This window comes from Salmo salar, chromosome ssa12 (genome assembly GCF_905237065.1).
Source record: "Salmo salar chromosome ssa12, Ssal_v3.1, whole genome shotgun sequence".
Lineage (NCBI taxonomy): Eukaryota > Metazoa > Chordata > Actinopteri > Salmoniformes > Salmonidae > Salmo > Salmo salar.
Genome location: NC_059453.1, coordinates 92,554,600 through 92,579,426, shown reverse-complemented (window position 1 = coordinate 92,579,426; position 24,827 = coordinate 92,554,600). Strand labels below are relative to the sequence as shown.

The following is a 24,827-nucleotide window of genomic DNA, read 5'->3' as shown; positions in this document are numbered from 1 at the left end:
CCTGCTACCCATGTTACCCATATTACCCCTGCTACCAATGTTACCCATGTTACCCATGTTACCCATGTTACCCCTGTTACCCATGTTACCCATGTTACCCCTGTTACCCATGTTACCCCTGCTACCCATGTTACCCCTGCTACCCATGTTACCCATGTTACCCATGTTACCCCTGCTACCCATGTTACCCATGTTACCCATGTTACCCCTGCTACCCATGTTACCCATGTTACCCATGTTACCCCTGCTACCCATGTTACCCCTGTTACCCATGTTACCCCTGCTACCCATGTTACCCCTGTTACCCCTGCTACCCATGTTACCCATGTTACCCATGTTACCCCTGCTACCCATGTTACCCCTGCTACCCATGTTACCCCTGTTAACCCTGTTACCCATGTTACCCCTGCTACCCATGTTACCCCTGCTACCCATGTTACCCCTGCTACCCATGTTACCCCTATTAACTCTGTTACCCCTGCTACCCATTGTTACCCCTGCTACCCATGTTACCCATTAACTCTGTTACCCCTGCTACCCATGTTACCCCTGCCACCCATGTTACCCATGTTACCCCTGCTACCCATGTTACCCCTATTAACTCTGTTACCCCTGCTACCCATTGTTAACCCTGCTACCCATGTTACCCCTGTTACCCCTGCTACCCCTGCTACCCATGTTACACACATGTTCTTTGTTCAGTTTCTTCATCAATGTTTTCCTAACTGGTTAAACAATGTGTTTGGGTACAAACATATTCGGTAATTAGCAAATAACATGACCAGCATGTTTATTTCAATCCTCATTATTAAATGACTAAGGTTTCCACATGGTTTCCATAGGCATCGTACTACATGAGAGGGCCATTTCTACTGTTGAGCATCGTTACAACGTTAGAACAGTTCATCTTCACCAGTCGGCGGCTCCTTCGTCACGTTCTGATCCAAGATTCCTGAGAGGGGAAAGCAATGGAATATAGCAATATGATTGAGCTACAGAGGACTGGAAGAAGAACCGTGTCTAAATCTGTTTATTTCTCTACTACCTCCTCAAGCTTTATGGAGATGAAAGAGAAACACTCCCTGCATCCCAAATTGGACCCTATTTCCATATGTAGTGCACTACTTTTGATCAGGGCACATAAGGCTCTGATCAAAGCTATTGCACTACATAGGGAATAGGGTGCCATTTCGGACATACACATGGAATATTTATAAGGCCATGACAAAACCCCAAGAGGCTTAATTAATTAAACCAACCCTGGACCCCAATCATGAAATGGTAGTTTAATTGGCTAGGCTTGCAGTGGGCAATCACGCCCTGCCAGGGATGGTGTAGTCACGCCCTGCCAGGGGTGGTGTAGTCACGCCCTGCCAGGGGTGGTGTAGTCACGCCCTGCCAGGGATGGTGTAGTCACGCCCTACCAGGGGTGGTGTAGTCACGCCCTACCAGGGGTGGTGTAGTCACGCCCTGCCAGGGATGGTGTGGTCACGCCCTGCCAGGGGTGGTGTAGTCACGCCCTGCCAGGGATGGTGTAAGTGTTCTAGCCAAGCGCCAATAGTCATGTAGTCACGCCCTGCCAGGGATGGTGTGGTGCCACCCCTGCCAGGTGGCGGGAAGGTTGCCCACCCCTGAGCCAGGGGTGGTGTAGCCACGCCCTGCCAGGTATAACAGGTGTGGTCACGCCCTACCAGGGGTGGTGTAGTCACGCCCTGCCAGGGATGGTGTGGTCACGCCCTGCAGGTATGGTGTAGTCACGCCCTGCCAGGTATGCGTGTAAGTGTTGCCCACCCCAGGATACGTAAGTTTCGCCCACCCCGGTCTAACAAGGTAAGGTTGCCCACCCCTGAGGTATAACGAGGTAAGGTTGTCCCACCCCTGAGGTATAACGAGGTAAGGTTGCCCACCCCGAGGTATAACGAGGTAAGGTTTTCCCACCCCTGAGGTATAACGAGGTAAGGTTGTCCACCCCTGAGGTATAACAAGGTAAGGTTTTCCCACCCCTGAGGTATAACGAGGTAAGGTTGCCCACCCCTGAGGTATAACGAGGTAAGGTTGCCCACCCCGAGGTATAACGAGGTAAGGTTTTCCCACCCCTGAGGTATAACAAGGGAAGGTTGCCCACCCCCGAGGTATAACGAGGTAAGGTTGCCCACCCCTGAGGTATAACGAGGTAAGGTTTTCCCACCCCTGAGGTATAGCAAGGTAAGGTTGCCCACCCCTGAGGTATAACGAGGTAAGGTTTTCCCACCCCTGAGGTATAACGAGGTAAGGTTTCCCACCCCCGAGGTATAGCAAGGTAAGGTTGCCCACCCCTGAGGTATAACAAGGTGTTAGTAGAAGTCTGTCACATTACCATTGGAGCCACTCTCCTTCCATTTAAACTTGTTGTCTTCTGTGTGTCGTGTCCAGGTGGATCTGAACGTGACCAGTTCTGAGGTGATGTGAGCCAGGCTCCACTGTAGTCCTCTGGAACTCTCCTTCCACAGATTACTGGAGGGAGACAACAGCTAGTCGTCAGCAGACCTGGGTTCCCGATGTTTATTTTGTTTTTCTTCTCCAAATACTTTTTCCCTGTTTGATTGAGCCGACCTGAATTGTGCAGAATGAGCTCTTTGGGACTATTCTGTTGCTTCCATTGCATCAGGCAAACTCAATCAAGCACGAGTAAATATCATAAAGAAAAGCAATACATGGGATGTGTTTTCTAGGTCACCTATGCCGATTGCAGGGGTCTGGTGGGCCTGGGTTGTCTTCCACCAGGGGAATGACTATCTTCTCAGCCATGTCAGTCAATAGGGAAAACGTAGGGTCCACAATGAAGTCTATGAAACCTACAGGAGACATGGAGTCTTATGAGGACAGTTTAGTACATGATATCCAACACACATATATATATATATACATACATACACCTCAGTAATGAATGGATCAGTATTCAGTAGTGAATGGATCGGTATTCAGTAGTGAATGGATCGGTATTCAGTAGTGAATGGATCAGTATTCAGTAATGAATGGATCATTATTCAGAAATGAATGGATCGGTATTCAGTAATGAATGGATCATTATTCAGTAGTGAATGGATCGGTATTCAGTAATGAATGGATCAGTATTCAGTAATGAATGGATCATTATTCAGTAATGAATGGATCGGTATTCAGTAATGAATGGATCAGTATTCAGTAATGAATGGATCAGTATTCAGTAATGAATGGATCGGTATTCAGTAATGAATGGATCAGTATTCAGTAATGAATGGATCGGTATTCAGTAATGAATGGATCGGTATTCAGTAATCAATGGATCGGTATTCAGTAATGAATGGATCGGTATTCAGTAATGAATGGATCGGTATTCAGTAATGAATGGATCGGTATTCAGTAATGAATGGATCGGTATTCAGTAGTGAATGGATCGGTATTCAGTAGTGAATGGATCGGTATTCAGTAATGAATGGATCGGTATTCAGTAATGAATGAATGCGTAAGTGAATGATTTAATGAATTGTAAAGGTATTACCTATCTGTGACTCTGCGACTAGGGTGCTGTTCCGATCACACAGTGGAGAGAAAGGAAGACCTAGGTCTGCCTCTCTGTCACCCTCAGGAAGACACAAAGAGAGAGAACACATTTCAATGGGCTTTCAAAGACACTCAGCAACGAGCAAGATAATCCAGGAATAGTCATAAAATAAAACCGAACCGTCACAGTACACGAGACGACCCAGGACTGTCACAGTACACGAGACGACCCAGGTCTGTCACAGTATACGAGACGACCCAGGACTGTCACAGTATACGAGACGACCCAGGACTGTCACAGTACACGAGACGACCCAGGACTGTCACAGTACACGAGACGACCCAGGACTGTCACAGTACACGAGACGACCCAGGACTGTCACAGTACACGAGACGACCCAGGACTGTCACAGTACACAAGACAACCCAGGACTGTCACAGTACACGAGACGACCCAGGTCTGTCACAGTACACGAGACGACCCAGGACTGTCACAGTACACGAGACGACCCAGGACTGTCACAGTACACGAGACGACTCAGGTCTGTCACAGTATACGAGACGACCCAGGACTGTCACAGTACACGAGACGACCCAGGACTGTCACAGTACACGAGACGACCCAGGTCTGTCACAGTATACGAGACGAACCAGGACTGTCACAGTACACGAGACGACCCAGGACTGTCACAGTACACGAGACGACCCAGGTCTGTCACAGTATACGAGACGACCCAGGACTGTCACAGTACACAAGACAATCCAGGACTGTCACAGTATACGAGACGACCCAGGACTGTCACAGTACACAAGACGACCCGGGACTGTCACAGTACCCAGTCAGGAAAATCCTGTCCCTAGTTGTAAGTTCATCCAGTGGTCCTACCTGTCGGAAGAACTCGTCCATCAGGGCTTTGGTCCAGCGAGAGTGTAGACCCCAGGGCTTGGAGGGGTGGCTAATGTCTGCAGTGTGTAGTAGTAAAGAGAGCGCTTTTGGTTTGTCTATGCTGTTAGTCACATGAAACAAACAGCGAAGAGTTATTGCTGGGTTTGGAGGAGAACCAAACTCTTGGACTTTCATGTAAATCATTGGAGTTTCTAGGCGAGATACATACACTCATTCAATTGAGTTGACATTAAGTGCTCTTCAAGTAAAAAAAAAAAACAGGAATAAAATCCATCAATATATCTAAAACAATTGTCTAATAGTATCATATTCCGTACATTTGTCTCTAGCACTAGCATACTCAGTTCTGTCATAATGATCTCCGTCTCTGATCATGTGACCTGGGTGAAGCAGCACGTACCCTTCGTGCTGCTGCAGACACCCCTTAATGGCTTTGACCTGGACGAGGTGAGACGACATGTCTGTAGCCAACACCATCTCTATCACCAGCGCTCGCAGCTCCCTGTCGCACACACACACACGCACAAACACATGCACACACGCACACCAACACACACACACATAGAAACACATGCACACACACACACACACACACACACACGCACACACGCACACACACACACACACACACACACATGCACACATGCACAGGATTCAGAGAGGGGGGCAGCGCGGGAGGGGGAAGAGGAGCGAGCACAGCGGAATGGGCTGTCATTTGGGACGCAGAGTCATTCTGAATTTTGAATCCTAAAGATAATCCCATGGGTTGTAACCTTTTCAGACTGTCCTGATGGGTTTCCCGGTTCCCATGGTAACCTAGATTTGCGCAGCTCAGAGCAGAACTGTTGTTCCATTTGCTTCTCTGTCTGTCTGTGTCTTTCTCTCTGTCTTTCTCTCGATCTGTCTGTCTGTCTTTCTCTCTGTCTTTCTCTCTGTATGTCTGTCTGCCTGTCCGTCCATCCATCCGTCTATCTCACCACCTCTACCTTGCAAAACAATAATTTAGCAATTTTTGCTGGGCAGTGCTGAAGTCAATGAGGCATGTACTGAGGCATGTACTGAGTCATGTACTGTGCTGAGGCATGTACTGAGACATGTACTGTACTGAGGCATGTACTGAGCCATGTACTGTGCTGAGGCATGTGCTGAGGCCTGTACTGAACTGAGTCGTGTACTGTGCTGAGTCGTGTACTGTGCTGAGTCGTGTACTGTACTGAGTCATGTACTGTGCTGAGTCATGTACTGTGCTGAGTCATGTACTGTGCTGAGTCATGTACTGTGCTGAGTCGTGTACTGTGCTGAGTCATGTACTGTGCTGAGTCATGTACTGTGCTGAGTCATGTACTGTGCTGAGTCATGTACTGAATTGTATTGTATGTCTGACTAACACAATGCTGCAACAGGCTATTATTTTATTTTTTTAAAGATGATTGATTGACCAATCCGTGTTAAAATGTGGATAGAAAAACAGGAAATAATACTATGTGAGAGGTGGTACATTAGATAAGTTAGAGGGTAGTAAACTAGTCATGTAACAGATACACCAGGAAATAATACTATGTGAGAGGTGGTACATTAGATAAGTTAGAGGGTAGTAAACTAGTCATGTAACAGATACAGGATCTTAATTTGATCACTCTTATGTTACTCTGAATTTTCCTGCGCTTCAGGAAATGCAAGCTGGAGGGCCGAGTGTCTGCAGGGTTTTCGCTCCACCCTTGTACTTAATTGATGAATTAAGGTCACTAATGAGTAAGGAACTTCCATCACCTGGTTTTCTAGGTTTTATTTGAAATGAAAAACCAAAAGCCCGTGGACACTCAGCCCCCTGTGGAATGAGTTTCAAACCACTGTTGTAGTGTATTCCAGGTTTAAAATGATGACTAAGGTTTTTCATTTCCACCTTAAAATGTCAGACTTGATTTGCCATAACAAAACAATTATTAACCCCTTTAAAACATTTCCATGAATTATAATCCACACAATACTTCTAATTTCCTGTTGCTGCGGGATTATTTTCCTGCTGTAGTAAACTGTCTGAAACGTAAGATCCTACATCTGTATGGTTCTTACATCCACTCTTCCCTGGAGAGGTTCATGAAGATGTTGGACTGGTCGTCTTGGAGAAGACGGAACGCAGCACTGATGTGGTGGCTCTCCTGGACTGACCGGTCGTTGTAGATCATAGCAAAGTCTGACCTACAGTACACAAAACACACAGATGGAAAACATTCATGAAGTACTGGTTAGATAGCCTGGTCCTAGCCTGGTCCTGGTCTTGTCCTAGCCTGGTCCTAGCCTGGTCCTGGTCTTGTCCTAGTCTGGTCCTAGCCTGGTCCTGGTCTTGTCCTAGCCTGGTCCTAGCCTGGTCCTGGTCTTGTCCTGGTCCTGGTCTTAGCCTTTTCCTGGTCTTGTCCTGGTCTTGTCCTAGCCTGGTCCTAGCTTGGTCCTGGTCTAGTCCTAGCCTGGTCCTAGCTTGGTCCTGGTCTTGTCCTGGTCTTGTCCTGTCCTGATCCTAGCATGGTCCTGGTCTTGTCCTAGTCCTAGCATGGTCCTGGTCTTGTCCTAGCCTGGTCCTGGCCTGGTCCTGGTCTGTCCTAGCCCGGTCCTAGCCTAGTCCTAGCTGGTCCTATTACAATGATCTGTATGTGCTTTGGATAAATCATCTGACTGCTGTTGTCATGCCTTTAACCCTAAACCTACAGATCTGGGACCAGGTGATAGTTTGTCCAGTGTCTGTAAGACAGAAACATGTTTAGCTTGACAATGACAGTGCGAGGATGTGACTTAAGCACATACAAACCAGGCTAACAGTTAGGGACATCCAGCATCACTGTGTGTAGTAACTGTCTAGTAATAAAGTGGTGTTCATGAGAGAGGAGGACCGATAGATGTAAAGTAGTTAATCACTTCCTTGATCAAGCCCACTGTCTAAAGTAATTTGCATACGTGTTTATTAAGCAATTTAAAAAATGGATGTGTCAAAGCTAAACATTGAGATTCCCTCAGGGCAAAATACTGCACTATTTGTATTTGTATTTATTTTATATGAGCATGCATTTTATAGGAGAACTGCATGCTCATAACTTCAAGCTATCTAGCTGATGGCAGCAGGCCCTCATGTTTTGTTCCCAAAATAAAGAGTTCATCTGTGTGCCAGGATACAGAGTTCTTAGGTCCATCTGTGTCTCTATGTGGAAAATCTACTGCTAAAAATACTGCCTTCCCTCCATAAGATATGTTTGCTTAAGAAGGAGTATGCAGGAACTGTGAGCAGTTGAGAAGCTCTCTCTCTCTCTCTCTCTCTTGCTCTCTGTGTCACTCTCTTTTTCTCACACACTTTCTCTATTTCTCTCTCTCCCTCTCAAACTCTCCCTCTCCCTCTCCTTTCCCACTCTTTAATACATGCGTAAACACATCAGTATTCTAATAGAAATCAGAGAATAAAAACTTGGCGTAGTCGGCAAGGATAACAATTGCATGGTTTTGTCTTACTTGGTGTTAATGTGGATTCAATTTCACTCTCTCCCACTCACTCTGAAATCAAATGCATTTTTGAACACCTCAGTAATTCTTACTTTACTTTATCTTACTTTGTGTGAATGTGGAAGTTGTTGGTAGTTCCAGTGTGTTCGTAGTCATGGATGGCTGCAGCAAACAGGGACGCCAGGACCTCCAGTTCAGTCAACCAGTGCTGCATGTGAGACCCACACAGGTACCCTTGTTATAAACATCATATATACTCAGTGGCCATTTTATTAGGTAAATCACACCCTTCACAATTACATTTTTTTTGCTACAGACATTGAGTCCCGTGGCCGTGGTTTGATATATAAAACAGACAGACAGGCATCGAGGCATTCAGGTACTCTTCGATTGAACGTTAGAATGGACCAAATGACCTAAGCAACTTTGAATGTGGTATGGTGGTCAGTGCCAGGCTCGCCACTTCCAGTATCTCAGAAACGGCCGGCCTCCTGGGCTTTTCACGCACGACAGTATCTAGGGTTTACAGAGAATGGTGCGACAAACAAACATCCAGTCAGTGGCAGTCCTGTGTGTGAAAACAGCTCGTTGATGAGAGGTCGAAGAAGAATAGTAAGAATCGTGCAAGCTAACAGGTGGGCTACAAACAGGCAAATAACGGTGCAGTACAACAGTGGTGTGCAGAACTGCATCTCGGAATGTGCAACTCGTCGGCCCTTGTCACGGATTGGCTATTGCACCAGATGACCACACCGGAGTGGAAAAACAGGATTTAGCATAAGCAGCATGAGTCCATGACCCCATCCTGCCTGGTGTCAAAGATACAGGCTGGTGGTGTAATGGTGTAATGGTGTGATGGTGTAATGGTGTAATGGTGTGATGGTGTAATGGTGTGATGGTGTAATGGTGTAATGGTGTGATGGTGTAATGGTGTGATGGTGTAATGGTGTAATGGTGTAATGGTGTAATGGTGTAATGGTGTAATGGTGTAATGGTGTGATGGTGTGATGGTGTAATGGTGTGATGGTGTGATGGTGTAATGGTGTAATGGTGTAATGGTGTAATGGTGCAATGGTGTGGGGGAATTGTTTTCCTTCCACACGTTAGGTCCTTTGATCAAATCAAATCACATTTTATTGGTCACATGCACATGGGTAGTAGATGTTAAATGCGATTGTAGCGAAATGCTTGTAAAGGACCTGAAGCGAGGAGACCATCTCTGTCGGCGCCATCTTATATATGATACCAATTGAGCAACGTTTCTATGCCTCAAATAATTCAGGCTGTTCTGGAGGCCTGGGGGGGTCTGACCCGGTACTAGATGTATGGACATACATAGCACACATATACATTTCATATACAGTCATTATATAATTATTATACAGTAGCCAGAGTTTGAGGCAAGACCAACACAGATACCCTTATTATAAACATCTGCATTTCATATTTACAGTCAATTACATTGGCTTACAATAAATAAACAATTTACATTGGATTACAGTAAAAAAATATATAATAATCACATAAATTGGCTTCCTTCAAGTCCATCCACTACAGCTAGTGCCTTGAATTTTCCCCCCACCACGTCACCTGACCTGGCAGGCCAACTATGGGCCTATAGACGGGCCAGGAAATGCCATTTCAAATACAACATTACAGGGATGATCTGTTGTAAACTGAGTGAAAAAAGGTGCTGTACTGTACCACTAGTCCTGTGCGGAGGAGCAGACAGTGTAGGGTTTGTGTGACGTCGGCTGCGTGAACACTGCTGTGGTACGGGTTGTTATGTTTACTGTAGCCTTTCTCCAGCTTCTCCAAGAAGGACATCAGACAGGAGATGGGGATCTGTAATATGACACAATATAACATCGAGAGTTCACATGGAGATGGTCCATTGTGTTTGGTCCATTGTGTTTGGTCCATTGTGTTTGGTCCATTGTGTTTGGTCCATTGTGTTTGTGCATACTGTATCAACCTTTCAATGTAATCTGTGTCGGAATCTGCTCCCGAGTTGTAATACTTATGAGTTGTAATATTTGAATAATTCCATTTAGCAAGGAAAATATGTGCGCTTACTTCAACAGAAAAGACCATGTGTTTTTTTGGGGGGCAGCGAGAGAAGTTTGAATTGTTAAAGGCTAATGTAGAATTAAATCTGTACAGAAACTGAAAGAGTTAGTTATGGTAAACTAGTTTAATATAGTAAGGATGTGTAAAGTGATAGGTGGAGACCTTGAATCTGCTGTTGAGTTCGTATCGTGTGACCAGCTCCAAGAACAGGGTCTGTAGTGCATGGTCATGGCAGGCAGTGTTCAGGGCAAACACATCAAAGTTCCACCGGTCAATGTCCTAAAGATGGAGAGGATCGAGACGAACAGAGTCTGATCTCCTTATGTCCACATTTACTTTTTCAAGAATTAGAGACACAGTCTGATATAAAAAAGGATAGCAACATTTTTATTTAACCAGGCAAGTCAATTAAGAACGTTGTTTACAATGACGGCCGACCAAGAGGCAGAAGGTCTCCTGCTGTGGAATAGCCATTTTACTACATCAAAATGTAGTAAGGTCATATTGTAGTAAGGGTTTTTTTGTTGTCCACATGACCTGATCAGAACAAACTAGTCACATGGTCAGGGAAACTCCTGGCTCTGCTCCCTATGTGGTGCCTAATTGGCTTAGGGAAACTGACTAGTTAAATAAAGGTTAAATAAAAATGTTTTTTTTTAAATGTGGTGCCCAATGAAAGACTTATAGAGTGATAATAGATAAGATGTTGTTACCCTGAGACAGTTAACTACCGCTGCAGGTTGGTCAGGCATGGCAGCTGTGTAAGCCCTTCTGAACATCCTGAAACAACAGCACATGGAATGTTTGGAAACTGGACTATCTCAGAAGTGAATCTGTCATTTCCTTGTTATAACCGAATGTGGATCATGCATTCCACTGCTAACGAACCTAGATGCTTACGAACCTAGTTTTAACAGAATGTGGATCATGCATTCCACTGCTAACGAACATAGATGCTAATGAACCTAGTTTTAACCGGATGTGGATCATGCATTCCACTGCTAATGAACCTAGATGCTAATGAACCTAGTTTTAACCGGATGTGGATCATGCATTCCCACTGCTAACGAACCTAGATGCTAATGAACCTAGTTTTAATCGAATGTGGATCATGCATTCCACTGCTAACGAACCTAGATGCTAATGAACCTAGTTTTAACCGGATGTGGATCATGCATTCCACTGCTAATGAACCTAGATGCTAATGAACCTAGTTTTAATCAAATGTGGATCATGCATTCCACTGCTAACGAACCTAGATGCTAATGAACCTAGTTTTAATCAAATGTGGATCATGCATTCCACTGCTAACGAACGTAGATGCTAATGAACCTGGTTTTAACCGGATGTGGATCATGCATTCCCACTGCTAACGAACCTAGATGCTAATGAACCTAGTTTTAATCGAATGTGGATCATGCATTCCACTGCTAACGAACCTAGATGCTAATGAACCTAGTTTTAACCGGATGTGGATCATGCATTCCACTGCTAACGAACCTAGATGCTAATGAACCTAGTTTTAACCGGATGTGGATCATGCATTCCACTGCTAATGAACCTAGATGCTAATGAACCTGGTTTTAACCGGATGTGGATCATGCATTCCACTGCTAACGAACCGAGATGACCTCATCCTGACCCTGTGACGCACATTTTACAAACCCCATGCACAACATTATTTAGAAGTATTTTTTTTTGAACGTTTAATTTCTTTCTCAAATTAATGAGGAGGACCATCCTCCTCTACCTCACTGGGCGAGCCTCCTTTACATGTATATTATAAATTAAAGTCCTCATTGAGGATAATAACGGTTTCCATCTACCTCTCAACGAATATCCCAGCCTGCACTGCATGGACGATGCTGCGGAACTTTGGTTTGTCGTCCGAGCGGCGGGCAGGGCGGCGGGCCCTTTGAGTGAAGGTTGAAGCCAGCCAATCAGTAACCTCCGTGGGCACGCCATCAGAGTGCAGCTTCTGGAGGTCATCCTCTGCATCCAGACCCTGTCTGAGAGGAGAGAGAGAACAAATCAGACCCTGTCTGAGAGGAGAGAGAGAGAACAAATCAGACCCTGTCTGAGAGGAGAGAGAGAACAAATCAGACCCTGTCTGAGAGGGGAGAGAACAAATCAGACCCTGTCTGAGAGGAGAGAGAGAGACAAATCAGACCCTGTCTGAGAGGAGAGAGAACAAATCAGACCCTGTCTGAGAGGAGAGAGAGAACAAATCAGACCCTGTCTGAGAGGAGAGAGAGAACAAATCAGACCCTGTCTGAGAGGGGAGAGAGAACAAATCAGACCCTGTCTGAGAGGAGAGAGAGAGAGAACAAATCAGACCCTGTCTGAGAGGGGAGAGAGAACAAATCAGACCCTGTCTGAGAGGGGAGAGAGAACAAATCAGACCCTGTCTGAGAGGGGAGAGAGAACAAATCAGACCCTGTCTGAGAGGAGAGAGAGAACAAATCAGACCCTGTCTGAGAGGAGAGAGAGAGAACAAATCAGACCCTGTCTGAGAGGGGAGAGAGAACAAATCAGACCCTGTCTGAGAGGAGAGAGAGAGAGAACAAATCAGACCCTGTCTGAGAGGAGAGAGAGAGAACAAATGAGAGGAGAGAGAACAAATCAGACCCTGTCTGAGAGGAGAGAGAACAAATCAGACTCTGTCTGAGAGGAGAGAGAACAAATCAGACCCTGTCTGAGAGAGAGAGAGAACAAATCAGACCCTGTCTGAGAGGATAGAGAGAACAAATCAGACCCTGTCTGAGAGGAGAGAGAGAACGAATCAGACCCTGTCTGAGAGGATAGAGAGAACAAATCAGACCCTGTCTGAGAGAGAGAGAGAACAAATCAGACCCTGTCTGAGAGGAGAGAGAGAACAAATCAGACCCTGTCTGAGAGGAGAGAGAGAACAAATCAGACCCTGTCTGAGAGGAGAGAGAGAGCAAATCAGACCCTGTCTGAGAGGATAGAGAGAACAAATCAGACCCTGTCTGAGAGGAGAGAGAGAACAAATCAGACCCTGTCTGAGAGGGGAGAGAGAACAAATCAGACCCTGTCTGAGAGGATAGAGAACATATCAGACCCTGTCTGAGAGAGAGAGAGAACGAATCAGACCCTGTCTGAGAGGAGAGAGAGAACAAATCAGACCCTGTCTGAGAGAGAGAGAACAAATCAGACCCTGTCTGAGAGGAGAGAGAGAACGAATCAGACCCTGTCTGAGAGGAGATGGACAGGGACACCGTTTTCTTTTGTTTCTCTTTTTTCTAAGCGGCACAGCATTCATACTCTGTTGGATGAAAATTGTAAGTCGAAGGGAAACTTGTTTCGGCATCACATCTTTCATCAGTGTGCTTTGGGGTCATATGTTGGCCTTCGAACACCTAATGGCTTAGGAAAATACTAAATATAGACAAGTCTACACTTGTGTAAAAAAACCATGGGGCAGTAGATAGGCCTGTAAATATGCCTAATAATGTGAAGCATTGTGTTCAAAGTGAAAACAAGGATATGCTAATGTAGTTAGTGTGTGTGCACGTGTTTCTAGCCTCAAGCAGGAAGTAGGGGAATTTTTTATTTTTTTTATTTAACTAAAACCTTTTTCAGGGGAGCTCCTGAGTACAAACGTTTTCATAATCAAGAAAATGAACATTCCAAATAAAACAAGAAGAATAATAAAACTGACCAGGTTACAATTACAATACTACAATTACAACACCACAATTACAACACCACAATTACAACACCACAATTACAACACCACAATTACAACACTACAATTACAACACCACAATTACAACACCACAATTACAACACCAGAATTACAACACTACAATTACAACACCACAATTACAACACCACAATTACAACACCACAATTACAACACCACAATTACAACACCACAATTACAACACCACAATTACAACACCACAATTACAACACCACAATTACAACACTACAATTACAACACCACAATTACAACACCACAATTACAACACCACAATTACAACACTACAATTACAACACCACAATTACAACACAGGGTACAATTACAACACCACAATTACAACACAGGGTACAATTACAACACCACAATTACAACACCACAATTACAACACAGGGTACAATTACAACACCACAATTACAACACTACAATTACAACACCACAATTACAACACAGGGTACAATTACAACACTACACTTACAATACTACAATTACAACACCACAATTACAACACCACAATTACAACACCACAATTACAACACAGGGTACAATTACAACACTACAATTACAACACAGGGTACAATTACAACACTACACTTACAATACTACAATTACAACACCACAATTACAACACCACAATTACAACACCACAATTACAACACCACAATTACAACACCACAATTACAACACCACAATTACAATACTACAATTACAACACCACAATTACAACACCACAATTACAACACAGGGTACAATTACAACACCACAATTACAACACAGGGTACATTTACAACACTATATTTTCAACCATTAAACCATTACAATCAATGGAAACCACTGCAATCCTCAATTTAACACCAGAGTCGTAAATGGCACTAGCAGCACCAGGGAATCAAGATGCAAGGAATTCGGCAGGATATCCCAACAATGGGATGCACTAAATCTGTGGAGACCACAAGGAACTCAAGAATCAAGCAACCTTGCGAGAGGGTTTGGTAGCTCATTCTTTTATAGTCAGTTAAGTTGGAAGTTTGTGTCGTAGAACTTACTTTATCATGCAGTATAATCACACAAAAGTTGCCATGTTCTGTTGCTACCATGTTGTTGCCATGTTGTGTTGCTACCATGTTGTTGCCATGTTGTTGTGCTACCATGTTGTCGTTGTGTTTGTTGCTACCATGTTGTTGTCATGTTGTGTTGCTACCATGCTGTGTTGTCATGTTGTGTCGCTACCATGCTGTGTTGTCATGTTGTGTTGCTACCATGCTGTGTTGTCATGTTGTGTTTCTACCATGCTGTGCTGTCATGTTGTTTTGCTACCATGTTGTTGTCATGTTGCTACCATGTTGTTGTCATGTTGTGTTGCTGTCAGGTTGTAGTCATGTTGTGTTTCTACCATGTTGTTGTCATGTGTTACTACCATGTTGTTGTCATGTTGTTGTCATGTTGTGTTGCTACCATGTTGTTGTCATGTTGTTGTCATGTTGTGTTGCTGTCATGTTGTTGTCATGTTGTGTTGCTACCATGTTGTTTTCATGTTGTGTTTCTACCTTGCTGTGTTGTCATGTTTTCCTGCCATGCTGTTGTTGTTGTCTTAGGTCTCTCTTTATGTAGTGTTGTGGTGTCTCTCTTTATGTAGTGTTGTGGTGTCTCTCTTTATGTAGTGTTGTGGTGTCTCTCTCTTTATGTAGTGTTGTGGTGTCTCTCTTTATGTAGTGTTGTGGTGTCTCTCTTTATGTAGTGTTGTGGTGTCTCTCTTTATGTAGTGTTGTGGTGTCTGTCTTTATGTAGTGTTGTGGTGTCTCTCTCTTTATGTAGTGTTGTGGTGTCTCTCTTTATGTAGTGTTGTGGTGTCTCTCTTTATGTAGTGTTGTGGTGTCTCTCTTTATGTAGTGTTGTGGTGTCTCTCTTTATGTAGTGTTGTGGTGTCTCTCTCTTTATGTAGTGTTGTGGTGTCTCTCTTTATGTAGTGTTGTGGTGTCTCTCTTTATGTAGTGTTGTGGTGTCTCTCTCTTTATGTAGTGTTGTGGTGTCTCTCTCTTTATGTAGTGTTGTGGTGTCTCTCTCTTTATGTAGTGTTGTGGTGTCTCTCTCTTTATGTAGTGTTGTGGAGTCTCTCTTTATGTAGTGTTGTGGTGTCTCTCTTTATGTAGTGTTGTGGTGTCTCTCTCTTTATGTAGTGTTGTGGTGTCTCTCTTTATGTAGTGTTGTGGAGTCTCTCTTTATGTAGTGTTGTGGTGTCTCTCTTTATGTAGTGTTGTGGTGTCTCTCTTTATGTAGTGTTGTGGTGTCTCTCTTTATGTAGTGTTGTGGTGTCTCTCTCTTTATGTAGTGTTGTGGTGTCTCTCTTTATGTAGTGTTGTGGAGTCTCTCTTTATGTAGTGTTGTGGTGTCTCTCTTTATGTAGTGTTGTGGTGTCTCTCTTTATGTAGTGTTGTGGTGTCTCTCATTATGTAGTGTTGTGGTGTCTCTCTTTATGTAGTGTTGTGGTGTCTCTCTCTTTATGTAGTGTTGTGGTGTCTCTCTTTATGTAGTGTTGTGGTGTCTCTCTTTATGTAGTGTTGTGGTGTCTCTCTTTATGTAGTGTTGTGGTGTCTCTCTTTATGTAGTGTTGTGGTGTCTCTCTTTATGTGGTGTTGTGGTGTCTCTCTCTTTATGTAGTGTTGTGGTGTCTCTCTCTTTATGTAGTGTAGTCTCTCTTTATGTAGTGTTGTGGAGTCTCTCTTTATGTAGTGTTGTGGTGTCTCTCTCTTTATGTAGTGTTGTGGTGTCTCTCTTTATGTAGTGTAGTGTTGTGGTGTCTCTCTTTATGTAGTGTTGTGGCGTCTCTCTTTGTGTAGTGTTGTGGTGTCTCTCTTTATGTAGTGTTGTGGCGTCTCTCTTTATGTAGTGTTGTGGTGTCTCTCTTTATATAGTGTTGTGGTGTCTCTCTTTATGTAGTGTTGTGGTGTCTCTCTTTATGTAGTGTTGTGGTGTCTCTCTCTTTATGTAGTGTAGTCTCTCTTTATGTAGTGTTGTGGTGTCTCTCTTTATGTAGTGTTGTGGTGTCTCTCTTTATGTAGTGTTGTGGTGTCTCTCTTTATGTAGTGTTGTGGTGTCTCTCTCTTTATGTAGTGTTGTGGTGTCTCTCTTTATGTAGTGTTGTGGTGTCTCTCTTTATGTAGTGTTGTGGTGTCTCTCTCTTTATGTAGTGTTGTGGTGTCTCTCTTTATGTAGTGTTGTGGTGTCTCTCTTTATGTAGTGTTGTGGTGTCTCTCTTTATGTAGTGTTGTGGTGTCTCTCTCTTTATGTAGTGTTGTGGTGTCTCTCTTTATGTAGTGTTGTGGTGTCTCTCTTTATGTAGTGTTGTGGTGTCTCTCTCTTTATGTAGTGTTGTGGTGTCTCTCTTTATGTAGTGTTGTGGTGTCTCTCTCTTTATGTAGTGTTGTGGTGTCTCTCTTTATGTAGTGTTGTGGTGTCTCTCTTTATGTAGTGTTGTGGTGTCTCTCTTTATGTAGTGTTGTGGTGTCTCTCTTTATGTAGTGTTGTGGTGTCTCTCTTTATGTAGTGTTGTGGTGTCTCTCTTTATGTAGTGTTGTGGTGTCTCTATGTAGTGTTGTGGTGTCTCTCTTTATGTAGTGTTGTGGTGTCTCTCATTATGTAGTGTTGTGGTGTCTCTCTCTTTATGTAGTGTTGTGGAGTCTCTCTTTATGTAGTGTTGTGGTGTCTCTCTCTTTATGTAGTGTTGTGGTGTCTCTCTTTATGTAGTGTTGTGGTGTCTCTCTTTATGTAGTGTTGTGGTGTCTCTCTTTATGTAGTGTTGTGGTGTCTCTCTCTTTATGTAGTGTTGTGGTGTCTCTCTTTATGTAGTGTGTGTTTTGTCCTATATTTTCATTACATTCTTTATTTTTAATCCCGGCCCCCGTCCCTTTTGGAAGGCCGTCATTGTAAATAAGAATGTGTTCTTCACTGCCTTGCCTAGTTAAATAAAGGTTAAATAAATAAAAAAACTGAAATAAAAGTTGTTGTACTGTACCTGGTCCCATCAATGTAAACTGCCTCCAGTAAGGATGCTGTGTAGTCCAAGTTCTTCTTCAGATCTTCAAAGTTCACGTCTTTCTCCTCCAGTTGTTTGACCATACACCTCAGCCTGGAAAGAGAGTCCCACTTTGAACAAACAGCTTCCACGGTCTTCATAAGCACTTTATGCTATGGGCCATACGAATGATTTTGGTCTCATCAATAATACGCTTTTATTTAGAGAATTTTAAATCTTGCACACTGCACTTGCTTAGTATCAGGCCTTCGTCAGAGTTTTTAAGCCTTAAAAGTTGTTTCATTTAAAGTAGGAGTGAAGGAAGTCATGTTGGTGATGAATAACCTTGGCTCCATGTCATAACACAACAGTATTATCAGGTACAAGATCTTCAGCAAGACAGAACTGTGGTCAAAACACAGTCAGGTGTGTAATGGCAGCAATTACTAAGCAATTTCCCCCATATTTATATGTTGTGCTTCAATGTTATGAGCTGGCAACTCAGCGCAGAGGTCCAGTAACTGCTTTGGCAACAGGTTGAAATGTCTGGGAAACTGGGCGAGAGGGAAAAAAGAGACAGAGAGACAGAGACAGAGAGACAGAGACAGAGACAGAGAGAGAGAGAGAGAGAGAGAGAGAGAAAGAGACATAAAGAGAAAGGGAAAGACAGAAGGGGAGAGGGAGAGAGAGAGAGAGAGAGAGAGAGAGAGAGAGAGAGAGAGAAAGAGACAAAGAGAAAGGGAAAGACAGAAGGGGAGAGAGAGAGAGAGAGAGAGAGAGAGAGAGAGAGAGAGAGAGAAAGGGAAAGGGAAAGGGAAAAAGATAAATCATTTGGAAGCGTTTTAATACAATAGCATGACGTGTGGAGAGGATCAGTGACAAGAGTGCGTAATTAAGCCCACATTTTCCATGACAGTGGTAAACTGCCCAAACTTCCCATCATTGGCGTATACAGCCATCACATTCTCTTAAAATGGCATGCATACAGAATTAGATAACTCACTTCAAAGGGTTTCATCGGCCGATTGAGTGCTGATAGAACCTTGATAGAACTCTGATAGAATGCTGATGGAGCGCTCATAGAATGCTGATGGAACCCTGATAGAACGCTCTTAGAATGCTGATGGAACCCTGATAGAATGCTGATGGAACCCTGATAGAATGCTGATGGAATGCTGATAGAATGCTGATGGAATGCTGATGGAACCCTGATAGAATGCTGATGGAACCCTGATAGAATGCTGATGGAACCCTGATAGAATCCTGATAGAATGCTGATGGAACCCTGATAGAATGCTGATGGAACCCTGATAGAATGCTAATGGAACCCTGATAGAATGCTAATGGAACCCTGATAGAATGCTGATGGAACCCTGATAGAATGCTGATGGAACCCTGATAGAATGCTGCTGGAACCCTGATAGAATGCTGCTGGAACCCTGATAGAATGCTGATGGAACGCTCACAGAATGCTGATAGAACGCTCACAGAATGCTGAAAAAACCCTCATAGAATGCTGCTAGTGCTTCACAGTGATACATAAACGTAAATCAAAACTTTTTCTCTGGTGCTTTACTAGTTCCTTCACACAGACTCCTAACACGTCAAGTGTTGCACAACATTTCTGAATACAGCTGCTATAATCATGGTATACAGCTGCTATTTCAAGAGCATCAAAAAAACACATGTAGGCTACAGTGTACTGGGATCAATCACAACGCAGCCCAGGCTAAAACTACAATCCCCCCAGGACCTAATACTTTCACAGGAAATGAAAGAGACAGGGAAAATCAGCAACACTAACTCATATACTATTGCTCCGAGCTGATTTTCCAACCTTAGAACATAAAATACCCCAGAGTAAGCTACACTGCACTTCAAGGGTTCAAAAACCGCCACTGACATTTGAAAATTGATTTAAAAGATAGAGTTTATGAGATTCAAGTCCTTGTGGTTAACCATTGAGCTGCCTACTCATAATACCTTGTAGTTATATATGTTCATGAGCAGCTATTAACACCTATGTCCTGCATTATAGTACATTATGTACAGCTCATAAGGCATTATATATGTACTTAGAATGCATTATGAAGAGGTTATTCGCAGTGGGACCACAATCACTTCATTTCTAAACACAGTTGTACTGTTAGGTAAGAAAGGAAGACGGTGCCAACTCGGTGCGAGGGACATGAGTTTTTCAAGTGTTTATTATCACACGTTGGTGTGGGGGTTCTGAAAGCTATAGAGTCATAAAAATAGCAGGAATTGGAACGCTGTTGCAGAGGACGCAACGCTTGATTGTGAATTTAGAGTCCCGGGAATGTTTGATGACTTCTGTTGTTGTTCAAAGCAGGAAAGAAAACAGTGGAAGAATGTTTAATGCACACAGTTTAATCTGTAGAATTCAGGGACCTAATGTCTAGTTGTTACACTAAAACAAACCACATTTTGTACAACCATCATTGTTTAAATACAATAAATTATGAATGATCATTATCAATACTATTAGATATTCGAGGGAAATATTCCAGGGATTTAAGCACATGCCAGAGTGTCAAAGAGCTGGTATAGCACTGTGTTAACCCCATGACCCCTCTTGCCATTGGTTAACACCTCACCTGCCTCCTACTGATACTGTAAAGCCTGCCCACGTACCCTGACAGTGTAGTAATGCCTGCATGGTGCTATTATGGGGCTGGTATTGTGCTGTTATGGTGCTGTTATGGTGCTGTTATGGTGCTGCTATTTAGGTGCTGTGATGCTGTTATGGTGCTGGTATGGTGATGTTATAGTGCTGTTATGATGCTGTTATGGTGCTGTTATGGTGCTAGTATGGTGCTGGTATGGTGCTGGTATGGTGCTGGTATGGTGATGTTATAGTGCTGTTATGGTGCTGTTATGGTGCTGTGATGCTGTTATGGTGCTGTTATGGTGCTGGTATGGTGCTGGTATGGTGCTGTTATGGTGATGTTATAGTGCTGTTATGGTGCTGTTATGGTGCTGCTATTTAGGTGCTGTGGTGCTGTTATGGTGCTGGTATGATGTTGCTGTTATTACGTTATTACGCTGTTATGGTGCTATTATGGTGCTATTGTGGTGCTGGTATGGTGCTGGTATGGTGCTGTTATGGTGCTGCTATTTAGGAGCTGTGATGCTGTTATGGTGCTGGTATGATGCTGTTATAATGTTGCTGTTATTACGTTATTACGCTGTTATGGTGCTATTATGGTGCTATTGTGGTGCTGGTATGGTGCTGGTATGGTGCTGGTATGGTGCTGCTATAGTGCTGGTATGGTGCTGGTATGGTGCTGTTATGGTGCTGGTATGATGCTGGTATGGTGCTGGTATGGTGCTGTTATGGTGCTGCTATTTAGGTGCTGTGATGCTGTTATGGTGCTGGTATGATGCTGTTATAATTTTGCTGTTATGGTGCTGTTATTACGTAATTGCGGTGCTGTTATAGTGCTGTTATGGTGCTATTATGGTGCTGTTATGGTGCTGGTATGATGCTGTTATAATTTTGTTGTTATGGTGCTGTTATTACGTTATTACGCTGTTATGGTGCTGCTATTTAGGTGCTGTGATGCTGTTATGGTGCTGGTATGATGCTGTTATAATTTTGCTGTTATGGTGCTGTTATTACGTAATTGCGGTGCTGTTATAGTGCTGTTATGGTGCTATTATGGTGTTGTTATGGAGCTGGCATTATGTTGTTATGGTGCTGGTATATGCTGTTATGGTGCTGGTATGGTGTTATAGTGATGTTATAGTGCTGTTATGGTGCTGTTATGGTGCTGTTATAGTGCTGTTATAGTGATGTTATAGTGCTGTTATGGTGCTGTTATAGTGCTGTTATGGTGCTGTTATAGTGCTGTTATGGTGCTGTTATAGTGCTGTTATGGTGCTGTTATGGTGCTGTTATGGTGCTGTTATGGTGCTGTTATAGTGATGTTATGGTGCTGTTATGGTGCTGTTATAGTGATGTTATGGTGCTGTTATAGTGATGTTATGGTGCTGTTATGGTGCTGTTATAGTGCTGTTATGGTGCTGTTATGGTGCTGTTATGGTGCTGTTATAGTGATGTTATGGTGCTGTTATAGTGATGTTATGGTGCTGTTATAGTGATGTTATAGTGATGTTATGGTGCTGTTATGGTGCTGTTATAGTGATGTTATGGTGCTGTTATAGTGATGTTATGGTGCTGGTATGGTGCTGGTATGGTGCTGTTATGATGCTGGTATGGTGCTGTTATGATGCTGGTATGGTGCTGTTATGATGCTGGTATGGTGCTGTTATGATGCTGTTATGGTGCTGTTATGATGATGTTATGATGATGTTAGAATGCTGTTATGATTCTGCTACGGCAAAGGTATGAGGCTGTTATAATGCTGTTCTGACATTATTATGGTGCTGTTATGATGCTGTTTTGACTGACACAAGTGTGGACGCTAACATCTCGGCCAACAGAGAGAGCTGATTGTGTTAGCGTATGGCCGCTGGCCCAGGACCAGGACGGCCGTGATGGTCCACAGACACCGACGTAAGCACTTAACTCAATGTTTAATCAACGCTGAGTGCAGAGCAGTACGGCGCACTACAGAAAAGCGTGGCTCCAAACTAAACAATTCACATCAACCCTGGCTTTTCACCCAAGAGCCTGCATACCAACTGTCAAAATAAACGTCTTGCAATCACATTACAAAGTGCAGAACAACCTAGTGTGGAGCAAATAGATAGATGGACAAGGAAACCAACAAGCAAACACATTCATGAAACAAAAGCAGTAGAGTGTTTCAGTGTGCATGATGTAGAGCGAGGGATGTGTTCTCAGAACTAGACGCAGCAAATATATTACAGTATGTCACAGTAACCTCAGCACGTCACAGTAACCTCAGCACGTCACAGTAACCTCAGCATGTCACAGTAACCTCAGCACGTGACAGTAACCTCAGCATGTCACAGTAACCTCAGCATGTCACAGTAACCTCAGCATGTCACAGAAACCTCAGCATGTCACAGTAACCTCAGCATGTCACAGTAACCTCAGTACATACAGTAACCTCAGCATGTCACAGTAACCTCAGCATGTCACAGTAACCTCAGTATGTCACAGTAACCTCAGCATGTCACAGTAACCTCAGTATGTCACAGTAACCTCAGCATGTCACAGTAACCTCAGTATGTCACAGTAACCTCAGCATGTCACAGTAACCTCAGTATGTCACAGTAACCTCAGTATGTCACAGTAACCTCAGTACATACAGTAACCTCAGCATGTCACAGTAACCTCAGCATGTCACAGTAACCTCAGCATGTCACAGTAACCTCAGCATGTCACAGTAACCTCAGTACGTCACAGTAACCTCAGTATGTCACAGTAACCTCAGTATGTCACAGTAACCTCAGTACAGACAGTAACCTCAGCATGTCACAGTAACCTCAGCATGTCACAGCAACCTCAGCATGTCACAGTAACCTCAGCATGTCACAGTAACCTCAGCATGTCACAGTAACCTCAGTATGTCACAGTAACCTCAGTATGTCACAGTAACCTCAGAACATACAGTAACCTCAGCATGTCACAGTAACCTCAGCATGTCACAGTAACCTCAGCATGTCACAGTAACCTCAGCATGTCACAGTAACCTCAGCATGTCACAATAACCTCAGCATGTCACAATAACCTCAGTACATACAGTAACCTCAGCATGTCACAGTAACCTCAGCATGTCACAGTAACCTCAGCATGTCACAGTAACCTCAGCATGTCACAGTAACCTCAGCATGTCACAGTAACCTCAGTACATACAGTAACCTCAGCATGTCACAGTAACCTCAGCACGTCACAGTAACCTCAGAACAGACAGTAACCTCAGCATGTCACAGTAACCTCAGTATGTCACAGTAACCTCAGTATGTCACAGTAACCTCAGTATGTCACAGTAACCTCAGTATGTCACAGTAACCTCAGTATGTCACAGTAACCTCAGTACGTCACAGTAACCTCAGAACATACAGTAACCTCAGTATGTCACAGTAACCTCAGTACATACAGTAACCTCAGCATGTCACAGTAACCTCAGCACGTCACAGTAACCTCAGCACGTCACAGTAACCTCAGCATGTCACAGTAACCTCAGCATGTCACAATAACCTCAGTACATACAGTAACCTCAGCATGTCACAGTAACCTCAGCATGTCACAGTAACCTCAGCATGTCACAGTAACCTCAGCATGTCACAGTAACCTCAGCATGTCACAGTAACCTCAGTACATACAGTAACCTCAGTATGTCACAGTAACCTCAGTACATACAGTAACCTCAGTATGTCACAGTAACCTCAGTACATACAGTAACCTCAGTATGTCACAGTAACCTCAGTACATACAGTAACCTCAGCATGTCACAGTAACCTCAGCACGTCACAGTAACCTCAGAACAGACAGTAACCTCAGCATGTCACAGTAACCTCAGCACGTCACAGTAACCTCAGCACGTCACAGTAACCTCAGCACGTCACAGTAACCTCAGCACGTCACAGTAACCTCAGCACGTCACAGTAACCTCAGCATGTCACAGTAACCTCAGCATGTCACAGTAACCTCAGCATGTCACAGTAACCTCAGCATGTCACAGTAACCTCAGTACATACAGTAACCTCAGTATGTCACAGTAACCTCAGTACATACATTAACCTCAGTATGTCACAGTAACCTCAGTACATACAGTAACCTCAGCATGTCACAGAAACCTCAGCATGTCACAGTAACCTCAGCACGTCACAGTAACCTCAGTACATACAGTAACCTCAGCATGTCACAGTAATCTCAGCATATCACAGTAACCTCAGCATGTCACAGTAACCTCAGCATGTCACAGTAACCTCAGCATGTCACAGTAACCTCAGCATGTCACAGTAACCTCAGTATGTCACAGTAACCTCAGTATGTCACAGTAATCTCAGCATGTCACAGTAACCGCAGTACAGACAGTAACCTCAGCATGTCACAGTAACCTCAGCATGTCACAGTAACCTCAGCATGTCACAGTAACCTCAGCATGTCACAGTAACCTCAGTACGTCACAGTAACCTCAGTATGTCAC

General features: G+C 43.7%; 1 protein-coding gene across 1 annotated transcript in view; it reads right to left on the bottom strand.

Annotated features, from left to right (window-relative positions):
- Positions 1 to 305: 305 nt before the first annotated feature.
- The window catches only part of LOC106566161 (calcium/calmodulin-dependent 3',5'-cyclic nucleotide phosphodiesterase 1B), a 26,921-nt gene continuing 2,399 nt past the window's right edge, over positions 306 to 24,827 (bottom strand). Inside the window, exons 2-14 of the mRNA XM_014134022.2 lie at positions 17,722 to 17,835; positions 11,812 to 11,994; positions 10,699 to 10,765; positions 10,148 to 10,264; positions 9,620 to 9,760; positions 8,023 to 8,123; positions 6,503 to 6,628; positions 4,830 to 4,931; positions 4,409 to 4,529; positions 3,521 to 3,602; positions 2,717 to 2,834; positions 2,357 to 2,493; positions 306 to 952 (exon numbers count right to left, since the gene is read on the bottom strand). Of these exons, the coding sequence (XP_013989497.2) occupies positions 894 to 952; positions 2,357 to 2,493; positions 2,717 to 2,834; positions 3,521 to 3,602; positions 4,409 to 4,529; positions 4,830 to 4,931; positions 6,503 to 6,628; positions 8,023 to 8,123; positions 9,620 to 9,760; positions 10,148 to 10,264; positions 10,699 to 10,765; positions 11,812 to 11,994; positions 17,722 to 17,835 (1,468 nt within the window). The 3' untranslated portion in view covers positions 306 to 893. The remainder of the gene's footprint in view (positions 953 to 2,356; positions 2,494 to 2,716; positions 2,835 to 3,520; positions 3,603 to 4,408; positions 4,530 to 4,829; positions 4,932 to 6,502; positions 6,629 to 8,022; positions 8,124 to 9,619; positions 9,761 to 10,147; positions 10,265 to 10,698; positions 10,766 to 11,811; positions 11,995 to 17,721; positions 17,836 to 24,827) is intronic.